The following is a 17393-nucleotide window of genomic DNA, read 5'->3' as shown; positions in this document are numbered from 1 at the left end:
TTATGCCTTCTCAGTACACTATTTCTTTTCTCAGCATGCGACCTTCTCCAATCCCTAATGTCTTTGCCTTAAGGTCAGTTTTATCTGATGGTAATATAGTTATGTCAGTCTTTTTCTGATTAATATTTGTCTGAAATATATTTCACCATTTATTTACTTTCATCCCCAATTTGTCCTTATATTTTAGGTATGTCCCACAAAGCTAAATTTATTCATATTTTCTATCTGAATGTCAGTGGCCAGTTGTTTATATTTAATATGATGCATGATGCATTTAGACTTATTTTACCACCTTATTATGAACTTTCTATATATCATTTTACTTTTATTCTTTTATTCTGCCTTCTTTTCAGCCTTTTATTGTACTGATAGTTTTCTTTTTATCCCTTTTGCCACCAAACTAGTTAGAAGTTATACATTCTATTTTTATTATCTCAGGTCATAATTAAATTGTTAAAAATTAACAATCAACCTAAGTTCAAGAACTTATGACTTCATAATCCTTCTAAATAATACAAATATTTTAGACAAAGGGGAATGAAGGAAAGGGTAGTCAATAGAATAAATTGGACATAACTTTCCTATGTTCATATATAAATACAGAACCAGTGTAACTGCATATCATGTACAGCCAAAAGAATGGGACGTTATACTCCATGTATGTATAATATGTTAAAATACATTCTACTGTTATGTATTTTAACATAATATACATAAACTTTTTGAAAAAAAGTTTTTGAAAGTATTTTAGGAAGTTTTAAAATTCATGACACCTTAATGTGGACTTGTATTTTATTTCAACCCTATTTCTATGTTCCATATCAGCCATTATTAGTATTTGTTTTAAGAAATTAAAGCTTAGATTTACCTACATGTTGATCAATTTTTTTGGATATTAATTCTTCCATTCAATACTTCCTCTTTGAGTTAGATTTCTTCTTCTAATTCCAATCATTAAAGTTTTCCCTATTGTTCAGAATAAAGGCAAGGGCTAGCATGATTGAGGGTTAAAGTCACATAGTTTCAGGAATACAGACTGGGTCACAAGGAACTCTGGGAAAGCAAGAACAGTTAGTATTTAGTCTGTCAGTTTCTAAGAATCCAGACATGTAGGGAAAGGTGAAGAAGTAGTCCCCAAATCTGGAAGATCTGGTGATACAACCAAAGTCCAAGCAAATTAATTCATCAGCTACCAGACTCCTGTTGGTTTGTAAGCCACTGGTACTTAATTTCTCAGTCCCATTCAGTATGATCAACCTCTCTGGGTACTAATTAAAGTATTTCTTCTTTTTCTTTTCTTTTTTTTGGTGGTATTGAGGGGGAAGGGGATTGAACCCAGGGCACTTTGCCACTGAGCTACATCCCTAGTCCTTTTCATTTTTTATTTGTTTCATTTGAAACACAGTCTTGCTAAGTTGCCAAAACTTGATTAGAATTTGCATCTTCCTGGCCTCTGCATCCCAAGTAGCCCACCACGCCTGGCTATTTCTTCCTCTAAAACCTACATCTAGTTTAAAACTGAAACAAAACTAAAAGGCACACACACACAAAAATCTCCATATCATAAGTCTCATTCTCCACAGTGCCATATACTAATAGTTTCTTATGTGACCTTCTGGAGGGGGTAAAAAAGGAAAAGCATAAAACAGCATTTATTTATATACTTAATTTACTTACAAGTGAGACTACTGTTTATTCTGATCTTTTTTTTCTAACCTAATAATACATCTTGGACTTTTCCAAATCAGTACATACAAATATTTCTCCTGCTAATTTTTAAAAGTTATTTGGATGCATAAGAGATGAAGTAAGGGGATCTGAATTTCTCAGAGCACAAAACTTGTCATTATTGTTAATCTCTGAAATTCAACTAGAATGATTATAGTTAGAAATTCAATTTTCCAACTAGATCAAATTCTTAGCAAAGATAGTTCTAACATATGTTTGGAATTAACAAAAGAACCTAGAAAACAGAAAAGAATTTCTTCTGGCACACATACCCTTCTACATACACATTTTATTCCTTTATTTTCCCCAGACTTCCAGGAATATAACATATTTAGTTTTACAAAATTTATTTTAGAAGTTTTTGGCTATTTAAACTGTGGAAAGGTGGCTGTTTGAAGAAACTAGGAAGAATACAAAAGGCATTCCCACATTTTAATTTCTAATTTGTGTCCTTTTTCAGTTTTTTATCCTAAGATTAGTTTATTATATCTAGGAGACTTTCTAGATACCCTTTCTCCACTATTCTTCAGTACCATTATTGTCACACAGTAAGTAACTACTTATGTATGGGGCTATTTTCTCGTTCAATGTTCTGTCTGTCTACACTGGCACTAATACTTTAAATAAAGTTTATTAGCTAGAATATCAAATATTCCTACAATGTTCCTCTTAAAACGTGTCTTTGTTATTCTTGACATTTTGCATTTCCATAGTAAACTTAGAATCACCTTATCAATTTCTGTAAAAGAAAATCTGTTAGGATTTTTATGGAAATTACATCAAATCTACATATTAATTTCACAAGAATTGATATCCTTGTAATATTGAATCATCTAAGGCATGAGGATATACACCATCACTTATCTAATTCTTATTTTTCTCAGTAATATTGTATAGTTTTTCAGTGTAGAAGCCCGCCCATATTTTGTCAAATTATTCCTAAGACTTTGATGTTTTGCTGCCATTAAAGCATTTTCAAAAACAAATTGTATTTTCTGTTTGTAGATGATAAATAGAAATAGTGTGGGGGGTTATACACTTTAAGTACAATAATTTCACTGAAGTTAATTTATAATTCTAAAATAAGATTTTTGTTTCATTGATCTTCTCTATTGGTTTTGTGTTTTCAATTTGATTGATTTCTGTTCTCATTTTATTACTTCCCTCCTTCGACCTGTTACGGGTTTAATTTGCTCTCTCTCTTTAATTTGCTCTCTTTGATGGGGGAAGGCCTGGGAATTGAATTCAGGGTCTCCATGCATGCTAGGCAAGTGCTATACTGTGCTACATTCCCGACTACTTTCCTTTCTAATTCATTATGTGAAAAATTATAAGATCATTAAGTTAAGACCTTTTTCTTCCCAATATGAGGATTAATGCTCTGAACCTTACTGAGTTAACTAGAGTCTATCAATGTTGGTATGTTTCATTTTTAGATAGTTCGAAATATTTTTTAAATTTTTCCATCTTTTCAAGTGACCCTGAGGAATAAAATGCTTTAGAGGCCCTTATCCATGGTGCAAGTAGGACACATGCAATTCAGACTTCATCCTTGGAGGACTGGTTTACCAAGAATCCTAAGCTTCTGTTGTCCCTTGCTGTTTATCTCTAAGTAATTAATTCATTCTACACAATATATCGCATATGAGTATGTTCTGTCTCACTGGACTCAGACAAGTTGGTAACCAGAACACATAAGTTACATAACAATGTGAATATATTGTCCACTTAAAACCAATTGATATGGGGATTTTTTTTTTTTTAAGTAGGGTCCATATTTCCCAGACTGGACACAAACTTAAGGGCTCCAGCAATCCTCCTACCTCAGTCTCCAGAGAATCTGGGACTGGTGTGTATTTGATGTGTATTACTATACCTGGCTAGGTGGTAAACTGTAACATGTGCATTTTATCACAATTTTTTTTTCAAATGCGTGAATTTTATGGTACGCAAAATTGTATCTTAACAAAGTTTTTTTTTTTTTCCAATCCTCTCTTTGACCCATGAGTCATTTAGAAGTACGCTGTTTAGTTTCTAAATATTTAGGAGGATTTTCCAGATATTTTTCAGGTATTGTGAGAGTAGGCATCACAGGCTTCTTTGAAATCTGTTGCAGCAATTTCCCAGGTAAAAATTTACACATCATATAATTCCTGGGATTCAAAGATCCCATAAAACCTATGCACTGATCTGCTAGACTAACACTTCATATCCTAACACATTGAAAAATGATAAAAAGATGTTCCCAGAGAGGGAGAAATTATTTTCTTGGTTCTTATCATAGAGAGAATTTTTCTATATGTCACCATTTTATTATCGTTCAGCTATATCTGAGAAAACTCTAAATAGGCACAACTTCATACTAGTGAGCTGAATAAAAGTCAGTTGCCCAAAAGTACGCTATGTCTGATGAAGTTAATTATAATCTAAGACAATTAATATCTTTTAAGATGTAAATAACCTCTTTTAAATTTGAATATACTGAATTTAACTTTGTATCCTAATTTTTCTTCAAAGCTAGTATTTCTTGTGTTCTCTGTCAGTTTGTCCTTAATATCTGGGGTATATAGAGGCATCTTTACTCATATATCCCTCCCCATCATTCCTATTGTAATTCTCAATTCAGAGCCTTATGTAATGCTAGCAACAGAGATATCTAGTTACACTGGTACACTGCAGGCCCAACCAAAACATGTTAGGCCTTGGCTCCATTTTCAAGGCAATCTTGCCTCATGTAGCAAGTCCATACCTATAGCAGCCTTATCTAGTAAATGCAGGTTTTCTTTAGACCTTATTTGTGAGTATGGCTACACCTTTATTGTTACATGCATCTATGTGTCAGCTATGCTAGGGTAGTAGAGGCTACTCATAGTGAAGCACAGCCTAATCTTGGCTAACTGCTGACAACTTTTTCTTCCAGAAATATGCTTTGTTATAACTTTGAGGAAATTAAATCATATTCCATACTTGGGAACGGGTAGTATTAAAAGCTCTATTTGATCACTAATATCCTTGAAAAGATGTAACAGCCAGGTATGATGGTACATGTTGTTGTTGTTTTCAAAGAGGAAAGAGAGAGAGAAAGAGAGAGAGAAAGAGAGAGAGAGAGAGAGAGAGAGAGAGAGAGAGAGAGAGAGAGAGAATTTTTTAATATTTATTCTTTTTAGTTTTTGGCAGACATAACATCTTTGTTTGTATCTGGTGCTGAGGATCCAACCCGGGCCTCCCGCATGCCAGGCAAGCGCGCTACCGCTTGAACCACATCCCCAGCCCTCAGTAAGACTTGAAAGACCGAGGCAGGAAGATCCAAGTTCAAGGCCTTCCTCAGCAACTTAGTGAGGAACTAACTTAACTAGACTTTGCCTCAAAATGAAAAATAAAAAGGGATGGGGAGATGGCTCAGTGGTTAAGACCCCTGGGTTAAATCTCTGGTGCAAAAACAAACAAACAAATAAATGAAAAAATAAGCACACAAACAAAGAAAGAAAGAAAACAGGGGGAGGATGTAACAGCTCTACAATGTTAAGATTTCCACTTCCTATGAAAAATTGACTAGGTAATTCAGACAAATTGTCTCAATGAGAACACTTGGAAAAATTGAATAACTTATTTATCAAATTATCTTGATTGCATCAAGTGCTAACATGGCAGTGAAAAATTACAGGGCAAGATCCAATTGTTCAATTCTTTTCCAAGCCTTTAACTAATACTTATATTTCCTAGGATGGGTATGGAAGATTTATTTCACTCATACACTAAAGAAACTGCAAATTTTGGAAAAATGGAAAAAATTAATAGAAATATTTTTAGTAAGAAAGGCAGGGAAAATAGATGATGGAAAATATTTTTTGCATATTATTTAGTTGTGGTAATGAAACAAGTTCAGGAATAACAAAAATTAAGGAATGTGATAAGGGGTCAACACATATTGAAAGGATAAAAGAAACTGAAGTTAAAATGTAAAGGACCAGGTATTGTAGAGTTTCTAAGCTGCAAAGCCTGAGTTAAAATGTAAAGGACCAGGGGCTGGGGATGTGGCTCAAGCGGTAGCGCGCTCGCCTTGCATGCGTGCGGCCCGGGTTCGATCCTCAGCACCACATACCAACAAAGATGTTGTGTCCGCCGAGAACTAAAAAATAAATATTAAAAAAAAAAAAAAAAAAAAAGTAAAGGACCAGGTATTGTTAAGTGTCTATGCTACACTCAAAGCCTGAAATTCCTGTAGCTGTTAGGACAATTCCCGGGACTGCCCATTAAATAATCCCCCCTGACCACTTAGTTGTTTAACAACTTGGACCCTGTGCAGCTAGGCACGTAGGCACCTCAGGGCCCAAACCAATCAATTTGAATGTATCCCCCTCCTTAGGAATGACCTATCACTCCAGCCCGACCTGTTCCCGTCAATGAATGTACTAATCATGTTTGAGAGTTGTTGTTTGATTTTCCCGCACCTCATGATGATTTGTTCTGATGTATGCAAAGCCCCCGCCCTCCCCAAAAAGTGTACTTAAGCACTACTCAACCCCTGCTCAGGGCTCTGGGCTGCTCTCCCTTCTTGAGTGAGCACGGAGCCCCAGCATGCTGGATCTGCAATAAACCCCCTTTTGCTGTTGCATGAGTCGGTCTCTTGGTGGTCTCTTCCTCCGTCATTCCCCGGTCCCTTACAATATAGTATCATTAAATGAAGTCCTAGTAGTTCAGACAAAGGCTAATAGTCGGGCATAGTGGTGTATGCCTGTAGTCCCAGCTATACAGCTACTTGGGAGGCAAAAGCAGGAGGACCACTTGAGCCTAGGAGCTGGAGGGCAGCCCAGGCAACAGAGCAAGACCACAGATTCAATAATAACAACAACAATAAAAACTCAATTAAAAAATATAATATTAACATGAATTAAAATCATTAAGTAAAAAACAAACAAAACAAAATTATGAAATTACTATAGCAATTATAACACACATGCAAGTTTTCTTCCATTAAGGGAATGCCAAGTCTCCAAGTTACATATGAAATTAAACAAAGAATAAGTATATATTTACAAGGCCTTAAAACAAAACCCTAGTGTCTACAACTACTGACTTGTATTGAAATGGAAATCTTCTGTAAAAGTCACTCCTATTATTGTTTTAGTCTGCAACCTAATTATATATCAATTTTACTTTCTCATAGTTCATAACATTTGATATTTACACTGATTCTAGATTCCTTAAAATCACAAGGTAATAGTTACTGCTGAAAAATATGTAATAATTCACTTTTTAAAGGAATACTTATTATTATTTACCTACAATTTTGTTATCAAAAAAGCTTACATTCCCATAAATTATAAAGGTGCACTAACAGTTCCCTTATATAGTGAAATTTTAATTTCTTTTTAACACACTGAGGACAAGGAAAAACATAAATTTGAACTTTCCATTATAAAGTCTAGTGTTATTTTCTTCTGTAAGGCACATTTCAGACTATAGAAACAAATAAGCAATACATTGCTATTAAATAATTTGTTCAGTTCAATCATAAAATACTATGGTTTATATGTCTATAACAATGTGTTCTGAACACAAAATTCTTAGTACATTGATTATAACTTCCCAATTGCTGTCAAGGCAAATGAATAAGAATTTTTAAATGGAGAGAGTCCAAAAACCAGTGCTCTTAATTTTTACAAAAATTCACCTAGAAAGCTGACATTCATGACACGTTCTAAAAAATACATACTAGAGGATGTATATCCTATTGCTTAGAATTCACACATGAGAATTCAGTGTTAAACCCTTCTTATCTCAAAATTAAACTACTAAATTATCATCTAACTATATATTAAGAGCACAAAAGTTAATAAACTATGATATATTAATATATATTATGCATGTATTGAAATAGTAGTTACAGATCTCTGTTATTTTGTAGAGTGAATAAGCAAATCACAAAATATGTGGATAATATATGTTAATGGATTTGCACAATCCATGACTGACTTATAGTGAATACAGTGTTTAATAATAAATCTATCTCTGCGGGTTAGAGGCTGAGGCAGGAGGATCGTTGAGTTCAAAGCCAGCTTTAGTAAAAGTGAGGTGCTAAGCAACTCAGTAAGATCTTGTGTCTAAATAAAATACAAAATAGGGCTGGGGATGTGGCTCAGTGGTTAAAGTGCCCCTAAATTCAATCCCTGGTACGGGGGGGGGGGGGATGAGTCTATCCTAGCCTCTGATACCACTTCAGATTCACCACGGAAGGAAGGAAGGAAGGAAGGAAGGAGGGAAGGAGGGAAGGAGGGAAGGAAGGAAGGAGGGATAAAGAAGGAAGGGAGGAAAGGATTTAAAGATTTCTTCTTACAGAAATTTATGTTTGTATGACACTGGTCTTTGATGATTAATAACAGAAAAGGTTTTGGGAAAATATACATGTAATGATAAAAATAATTTCTGATCTGTTATTATAAGAATATAAATGTACTTTACAGGTGATTTATTTGTTATACTCTACTATACCCACAATGTTAAAAGCAGTTTGAAACCTCTCATGAGCCTTTCTCCTGATACATATTAAAGCTATAATTAAGTATTTTAAAGTATTTGGCAGCAGAAAACTTCTAATTTTTAGGAAAATAAATTTTGGAGCCTGGATAGCTGAGCATTCTAAATTTCAGGTGTTACAACGCAAAGCTGACTAAAACACACACAGTTTTGTATCATACTTTCCCCACTTAATGTTATATAGTATTTCTCCATCTCACTGATATCCTTAAAACTCTAAAAATTAATTAATTAATTAATTTCAGCTTGTATTTTCAAGTCACCCTCTTCGAAAGCATACCTATCTTTAAATTTCTAGATTTCCTTTATCTTAGCATCTAAACGTCCCATTAATAATCTGATTTCTGTCATTTTTCAACCTGGTATATTTGAGACTTTAATTTTTCAACTGTAAAAGGAATCCCCTATTTAAAGATTTAGCTTTCATTTCAAATTTCGAGTCAACATTTCCATTTATATACAAGTTGTTATTCTACTTAAAAATTTGTTTTCTTTCTTTCTTCAACCAAATACTTAGTATTTGACTATTTCCTCTAACTGTTTTTAGTGAAACTATTCTAAAAGAATAACAATAATGAAGGCTGGGATATAACTCAGTGGAAGAATGCTTGCCTAGCATGGGGGAGGCTCTGCACCCTGGATTCAATTCCCAGTACCACCAAAAAAAAAAATTTAAGAGTAAGAATATGGAAAGACAAAGAACAAAACACGTCAAATTTAAAAACATAGAGGAGTAGCAGGGATGGTATTATTAACAGCCAAGAATTAAATAACACAAAATGTTATTGAAATTTTACCAGCTATGATGGTACACACATATAATTCCAGCCACTTGATCCTTTCTTTTTTGCAGTGCTGGGCCCCAATACAGGGCCTCATGCATGATAGGCAAGTGTTCTACCACTGAGCCCTATTCTTAGCTCAATCCCAGCCACCCAGCTCCATCCCAGCCACTTGAGACTGAGACAGGAGGATCTCAAGTTTGAGGCCAGCCTCAGCAACTTAGTGAAGGCATAGCAACTTAGCAGCAAGACCCTCTCTCAAAATAAAAAATAATTTTTTAAAAAAAGGGCTAAGGATGTAGGTCAGAGACAAGCCATCCCTGGGTTCAATCCCCAGTACCTAAATAAATAAATAAAGCACATGTTTGTTTGTTTTTGTAATCTTATTCAATAAAGACTTTCCTTATATAATAAAATGAAAGTTGAAAAGTAAAATTAGGGGGGGTAAGAATTCTATTAAAAAAAATGAAAAACTTAATGATTTTTCATCAACCTTCATCACTGTAGGTTAAATATGCCTAAGCAACCTAGAGCCACAGACTATTTAAGCAAAAATATCAATTCAAGTGTGTTAGTTGATGTGTTTTGATTTTTTTTTTCTTCTTTTCTTCTTGGTACTGAGGACTGAACTCAGGAATATTCTACCACTGAGATACAACACGTTCCTTTTTAATTTTATTGTAAGGCAAGTTCTAAATTCCTGAGGCTGGCTTTAATTTTGTAATCCTTTGCCTCAGCCTCCTGAATTGTTGGGATTATAGGCATGCGCCACTGTTCTCAGATTATTTTGATTGTTTTCAAAGTCTTTTGCAATAATTCTACCAAATATATTGCCATTACTACAGCCTAACCTCTATCCCACCCCTGCCACCACCAAAATGCAAGATATTTCCTATACATATGCTGATTCTTTCCTCTAGTGAAACCATCTCTAAGGGCGTTTTTCCCTGACATTTTCAGTAACCAGATTAAATTTTTCTAGATATAATACTGAATTTTATTTATAACAAAAAAACATGTTTTTTAAAGCAATGAATATTATTATAAGGCATCTATAAACAAAGTTTGAGAGAAAAATTAGTCATCTAATTGCTTACAAAGAACTTCCATTTCTCTGTATAACTGGTTTTTAATAAACAAAGTTTAAAAAAAATGCCTCTAAATTATTTGTCAAGACAACAAGAAGAATTTAATAGAAAACAGTACTGTGTTATAGCAAACAAAATTTGGCATTCCGTTGGAACTACAAGTAGGAAGGCTCTAAGTACAGTTACCACCAAGTATCATTTTATGCAAATTATTTCAGTCAACTTGTCAACAAGCTATCCTAAAAATTATTACAGAACCAAATTAAACAACTCATATATTGGTAAAAATAGATTACTTCATTTTTTACGATGTTAGTTATGTTTAGTCAAGTATTACGTAATTAGTACTTTTAAACAAAATCATTAAAGCTTACAGAAAAGGGAACTACTTACAAGCTGCTCTGATTTTACACCATATAACTGAATGGTCTTTGCCACATTTTTTGCCACAGCTAATGTGAGGTTTGCATCAACAGCAGCAACATTTAGTTCACTGCAGAAAACAAAAACAATTTTTAATATTAGCAAAATTGTTCATCAACAAAGTAAAGCACAACATATAAGCCTGATAAGCCCAATACGCAATGCAGTGTTTCTTTTTATACATTTTGCTGATTGTTTCCAAGAAGTGGTACATTGTTTTATCCTCCACCTCGCCTAAATTCAGCATTAGGAAAAAGTGCTTTGAGATATAGCTTTGTTAATGACCAGTTTCCCATTAATAAAAGCACATCATGTGTGGGTTCAGTCTGTGATTAACAGAGTGAATTGTGTACAGATTTTAAAAGCAGCACTCTTGCAAATACTGATCAGTGCAATTAGAGGCACTGCATATCACAGACATCTGCAAGGAAATGACAGCTTTTGAATGGAAATGATGACCTTGGAAGGACATAGTCTAAAAATATAAATTACACATGATACATAAAGATATTCAGTTTTTGTAGAAATTATGTCAATAGATGCTGTTTTGTAAAGACCACCTTTTAAAACATATCAAAAACATAATGGCTATAATTAGAAATTTTATAAACTTGGATTCTTTTAAGTATTTCCTTGTTGTGCTTATTTTCATCTTTAACAATTAATTAATTTGACATCTAACATGACTAACCAAAAATAGTGAAATTTTTACAAAGACCATGAAAAGAATACTAAAAGTTAAAAACTGCATGAAAACCCATATACAAGCAAGCTAGAAAAGCAATTATCTCTGAAGTAGACCGAATGTTGATACTTCCCAGATTATCTTCTTAAAGAAACAGAAGGAGTTTGGAACAATATTAGTGCATATTATGTGTGACAAAAAGTGCTCTCTCATATAGTACTGAGACATAATTTTATTAATGTTCACTTTAAAATTGTATTAAACACTGGCATCAGTATGCTTCTTCAAGGTCCTGATTATTTTTTTATTATACCACCACTGTCAAGATGTAACTGGCATAAGAGAGATGCTGCTTTAATGTTTACATAAATAGGTTTATGAGCTCAAGTTGAATCCAGGACTGTATTTTTATCACCTGCACGCTAAACAGGTAACAGACCTTAGGATAAAAAAAATACAGAGTCAAATCTCCAGCAAGTTAAGATAACAGCAAAGAGGTTTAGGACCAAGATGCTGGGCAATCTAGACTCATTTTATAAGTGTGTTTGCAGCTGATGATATGTGTATAATACCTGTGGCTTTTTAGTTTTACTCTTCCGTTCCTCAGAATCACCATCTTCAAATTTATAGTCTAAAATAACTGAGACAGTTCTACACTTGGGTCCAATAATAACCAGCCACTAGTTTTCCTTTTTAAAATGTCCATTTCAAATGTACAGGCTTATTCTCAAAACAACCTGGCAGCAGTGACAGGAACTGATAGTTTCAACTGCAAACTAATCTGGATCACTTTAAAATGAACACATCTAAAGGCTAAGGGATAATTACACTGACTGCCAGCATTCAGGTGGCAACTCACTTAGGATACCTTCCCTTTTTAGAGTTGTAAAAGCTGTCACATTCACTTAGAAAGCTTAAAATAGCAAACACAAGTAGGCTAATGAGGATTAGAACCCTGTTTTTGCGATGAAGCATTTCTGGGTTTAGGATAAAAAACACTAACTGTTATGTTTTAGTTTCTCAATTTGTAAAATTATTTTTATTCTTACTTTGCTATGAGATATTAGGAATTTACTATGATAGGAAAAGCTAGGTCTACTTTCCAACTTTGTCAAGATACAGATTATAATAGATTATTTTTAGAATAAATTTCATTAATTGGAATCTCTACTTACTATGTGTACACTCATTCACTGCAGGACTTCTTAATTATAGACCTAATTACTTGAACAATTTGAGGTAAATTCAAAATGCACTGCCATGTTACATCAATAACAAATGTGGCAGGCATCTAAAGGCAGGATATTATACAAAAAATACATACCTTGCTATAGTTTTAATGATACCATCAAGTTCATCAGAGGAAGGTGGATTACGCCCACTCGGAGGAAAAACCAAGTTGATAGGATCAAAGAGTCGAGATAAGGATTTTGAGAGATAAGCAGCCTCATAGGGTTGTAGTGAGTCTTTCAAAGCCTTTTCTGGACTGTGGAAAATGAAATTTTTAAAAAATTAGTTTAAATTTGCAATACTAAATGCTAGTGTTATCAGGCAATAAATACCTTTTAAATATATCTATTATAAGAGTAGCTATATTAGCAAAAAGAAAGAAAATATATATTTTTAATATATATAAATAGCCAGGTATGGTGGCCCATGCCAGTGTCTGAGGAGGCTGAGGCTAGAGGATCCCAAAATCAAAGACAGCATCAGCAATTTAGTGAGGCTCTAAGCAACTTAGAGAGACCCTGTTTCAGAATAAAAAATTAAGTAAAAAGGGCTGGGGATGTGGCTTAGTGCTTAAGTACCTCTGGGTTCAATCCTTGATACTAATAAATAAACAAATAAATACATAATTATATAAATATATTTCGTGATTAAATGTTTATTAAGGATCACATAAGTATTTTAATTTCTGCATTAGACTCAGCTATAAATGTAATATAATATGTAGAAGTACCTACTATTATCTATCACTTGAAACTAAGATAATAATATTTAAGAATCTATTAATTCTAATGAAGAATATGCCTTTACTTACCAAGCCCTATTTATAATATGTAGAAGTACCTACTATTATCTATCACTTGAAACTAAGATAATAATATTTAAGAATCTATTAATTCTAATGAAGAATATGGCTTTACTTACCAAGCCCTATTTTTAGAGTATCAAGCATACACAAGAGACGCAAACCTCCAGAGACCTGCTCATTAGCTCAACCCTTTTCACTCACAGCTGTCATCATCTTCCATAAAGTTCACTGAGAGGAAAAGGTACATATCTAGACTATTATCAGTTTTCCCTTCTTGTGTTACCGAAAAGAACAAAGACAAACTGCAAAGTACTTTCGAAAGTCCTATGATTACACAAATAACCTCAACTGCAGTTCTAAGCTAATTTGTTTTACAATATTCTTCACAAAATAAAATTAATCTACTACACACATTTCTTTCCTCCTTACATTTCAGTCTCCAACAATTTCTACATTCTCATTTAGCAGCCAAATGACTGGATGTTAGCTTTCCTTTGACAATATCCAAGTCTATTATATTTTCATTGAAAACTGAAGATACTTTCAAATCTCCTATTTGTGATCCTTCTAACAGCTCTTCAAAAAAAATTTTTTAAAGGGCAAATTCCTCTTTATCTTAAATGTTAACAGTGACAATATCTGACCTGTTCTTCGTGTATATGAAACCTGGCTTTCTCTATTTCTCACCCTCTGGTCCACTGACAGGCCTAGAGGTCAGAATGCTCTTGGCTCCTGCATCATGATTCCATAGTTATCTCTTAATATGTTCTCATTCAGTAAGTATTTCACTCAACACATATTTAATGAGAATACTATGCACCAGGCACTTTGACAAGTGCTGGGAAGAAATATATGAAAGAATGTTTTATAGTCTAGTGGAAAAATGGACAGGTGAAGTGCAAATTTTATAATTTCTCTAACAGATAGAGATGCAAAGATCACTCAGAAGCAGGGTTGAGCTAGTATCTAAATCTGTTCAAGGCACTCCTATTACTGAATTACATGTCATCAGAGGATAGGAAAGGTAGCAGAATACAACAGACACTAATATGGCATTATGTAAAAACGTGGATGTGTAACCGATGTGATTCTGCAATCTGTATTTGGGGTAAAAATGGGAGTACACAACCCACTTGAATCAAATGTATGAAATATGATATGTCAAGAGCTTTGTAATGTTTTGAACAACCAACAAATAATAAAATAAATGTCTTCTCCTATTATCTATTGTCCTTAAGAAGTCTCTTTCCAATTCTGCAGAAATTCTGACCCCTGAATATAGTATTAACACTCTTCTCTCCAAATCTGCTGCAGAATCCCTGTTGACTACAATGTCAACATAGGTAACTTTCCTAAAATCTGTTCTGTATTTGAAAGAATTACCTGTTTTGTATGTGAAAGTTTACATTTATAATGATCTTTATTTTAGATTTACTAAAGAACTTCCAAATTTTGAACTGTTCTATTTTTAAGGTGTCCCAGTCTGAGGACAACTTTTCATATAGCCCACCTTTTCTCTCTTCTTCCCCCAAATATTATTGTCTCTACTTAATAATATTTAGCTTATTGCTAAATAATAATAATATTTAGCTTAGTGCAGGAAATATAGCAGTGAGCACAGTTTTTATTAAGTATGAATACCTCTACACAAGAAAGAGACACAAAAACAAATAAATTTAATGAGTTCAATATGGAACATGATAGTGATAAGTGCTACAGGAAAAATAAAGCAATGAAGACAGAGAATAGATTTGTTTTCTCCCCCCACCCCCCATTCAATTTTCGATAGGATGTGGCAAGGAAAAGTTTACTGCAAAGACCTAAAGGAAAAGAGGTAGCAAGTTACTCAGATTTTTCGGGGGAAGAGCTTTCTATGAGAGAACAGCAAGTGCAAAGTCCTGACAAAGATCAATCCATACCTGGCTATGTCTGTCAAACAGAGGAGCAGAACAAGTAGATGACAAGTGGATAGTACAAAATGACATCAAAGAGAAAAAAAAAAGGCAGATGACTCAAAAAGAGAAGAGTCAGGCTTTGCATTCCCATAAGGGTAGATTTTACTCTAAAGAACACATTCTTTGACCTTATTGTGACTGGAGATATGTGACTTTTTCCTACCAGATTTTTCATGAGCCTAACAGGTCTTATGAATTTTACCATCCACTCAAAGATGCTCTCAATTGGCATCCTGATTTTTCCAATTCACCTTCATTTCAAAGCTCTTAGTAAAATAGTCTCTGAATCTGCCCTTAAGCTGTGCAAGTATCAAAAAAAAAAAAAAGTAAGTTGCTCCTATTAAGCATTCTTGCAAACCCCTTAATATCAAGAGACATTTTTACACTGATGTTTGTAGATCTTTTTCATTAATCCAACTTGGAGTTTGTTGAGCTTTCTGAACATTGTAGGTTATTGCTTCTCATTAAATTTTGGAAGATTTCAGTCATTATTTATTTGAATATTTTTCTTTCTCCTTTCTCTCTCCTCTCCTGTGGTAATCTCATTACACATAGATCACTATAGGTATCCCACTTTTGTTGAGGCTCTGTTTATTATTATTTTTCATTCTTTTTCTGTTTTTGTGGTTTGCATAATATCTATTGATCTAGCTTTGAGTTAGCTAATTCTTTTTCCTGCCTGTTCAAATCTATTGTTGACCTCCTCTGGTCAGTTTCTTATTTCAGTTATTGTGCTTTTCAATGCCATAATTTCCATTATTTTTTTAAAAATAATTTCTCCTTATTGGCAGCCTCTATGTGATACAATGTGGTCCTCATATATTCCTCACTTTTAAATCATGCTTTCCTTGAGTTCTGAACACTTTAATAATAGCTACTTCAAAATCTTTTTCTGTTAAATCTAACATCCAGTTGCTCTCACAGTGTCCTTGAGTTTTGTTTTTTGTTTTATTTTTCATATGCAGGTCAATTTTCATGTTTCTTTATGTTCCATAATCTTTTATTAGAAACTGGAAATCACATGGAAATGGAAGGCGATCCTCAGGGTTATACATAAGGACATATAAGAGGAAAGGAGGGGTAAGACAAGATAATACAAATCGAAGAAATGATTTACAGTAGAAGGGGTAGAGAGAGAAAAGGGGAGGGGAGGGGAGGGGAGGGGGGACAGTAGAGAATAGGACAGACAGCAGAATATATCAGATACTAGAAAGGCAATTTGTCAATCAATGGAAGGGTAACTGATGTGATTCAGCAATCTGTATACGGGGTATAATTGGGAGTTCATAACCCACTTGAATCAAATTGTGAAATATGATGTATTAAGAACTATGTAATGTTTTGAACGACCAACAATAAAAAAAAAAAGAAACTGGACAATTTAGATAATATATTATAGCAACTCTGGGTACTGATCTCCTGGTTTGGGGCTTGTTAGTGCTACTTGCTTATTTATTTAGTGACTTGCTGGATTATTTTAATTCTCTTTCCCATAGTGTTAAGCCTGTGATACTTTTCCTCAGTGAGATATAGGTTTGGGTATGAGAAGACACCCTGGGACTTCACCTTGCTTTTCCTGAACACACCTTCATGTTAAACTCTACTAATTGATTGTCTTAAGTTTTCAACAATGCAGTAGGCATAAACTCCTCTACAAATGAATACAATTTAACTGTAGCTCTTTTGACAGAACAGTTTCTAAGGTCATAGTTGATATTCATTCTAATTCCAGGAGGACTCCTAGTTGTCCTGTTCCCTGGAACTCTCCTGAAGACTAGCTAATCTATAATCTAGTCTGTATCTTCACTAGATCTACAAATCACCTCCCCATTGCCTTTTACAACTGCCCAGGTTTTAGAGAGTGCTATTAGGCTTATACTTTTCCAGGCTGTTATAAATATAGACAGTTACTTTGGGAAAAGATCAGGAGCTGTTTTACTGCCTGCTTCTCCAGGCAAAATCTCTATGCCAAGCTCTGAAGGTGACCAGGCAGAAAGTGGCAGCTAAATTTTGAGTGAAACCTTCTCAATCCAGGAACTGAACACTTGATGGAAGGGGGGGCAGGGGAAGCAGCGGTGGCTCTTACTGTGCATTTACTGGCAGGAAATCACAACTTCAAAGGCCCAGGCATAGGTTAATGGGGCCCCTGTATTTTCAGCT

General features: G+C 34.1%; 1 protein-coding gene across 2 annotated transcripts in view; it reads right to left on the bottom strand.

The window, feature by feature from the left end:
* Positions 1–17393, bottom strand: part of Cog5 (component of oligomeric golgi complex 5) — a 342572-nt gene that overhangs the window by 97044 nt on the left and 228135 nt on the right. For both annotated transcript variants that reach the window (XM_026395775.2, XM_026395774.2), the window contains exons 13-14: positions 12568–12729; positions 10529–10628 (exon numbers count right to left, since the gene is read on the bottom strand). In XM_026395775.2, coding sequence (XP_026251560.1) covers positions 10529–10628; positions 12568–12729 — 262 coding nt within the window. The remainder of the gene's footprint in view (positions 1–10528; positions 10629–12567; positions 12730–17393) is intronic.

The sequence above is a fragment of the Urocitellus parryii genome, chromosome 3 (assembly GCF_045843805.1).
Source record: "Urocitellus parryii isolate mUroPar1 chromosome 3, mUroPar1.hap1, whole genome shotgun sequence".
Classification (NCBI taxonomy): domain Eukaryota; kingdom Metazoa; phylum Chordata; class Mammalia; order Rodentia; family Sciuridae; genus Urocitellus; species Urocitellus parryii.
Note: the sequence above shows the minus strand (reverse complement) of the source record. Positions and strands in the feature narration are given on the sequence as shown.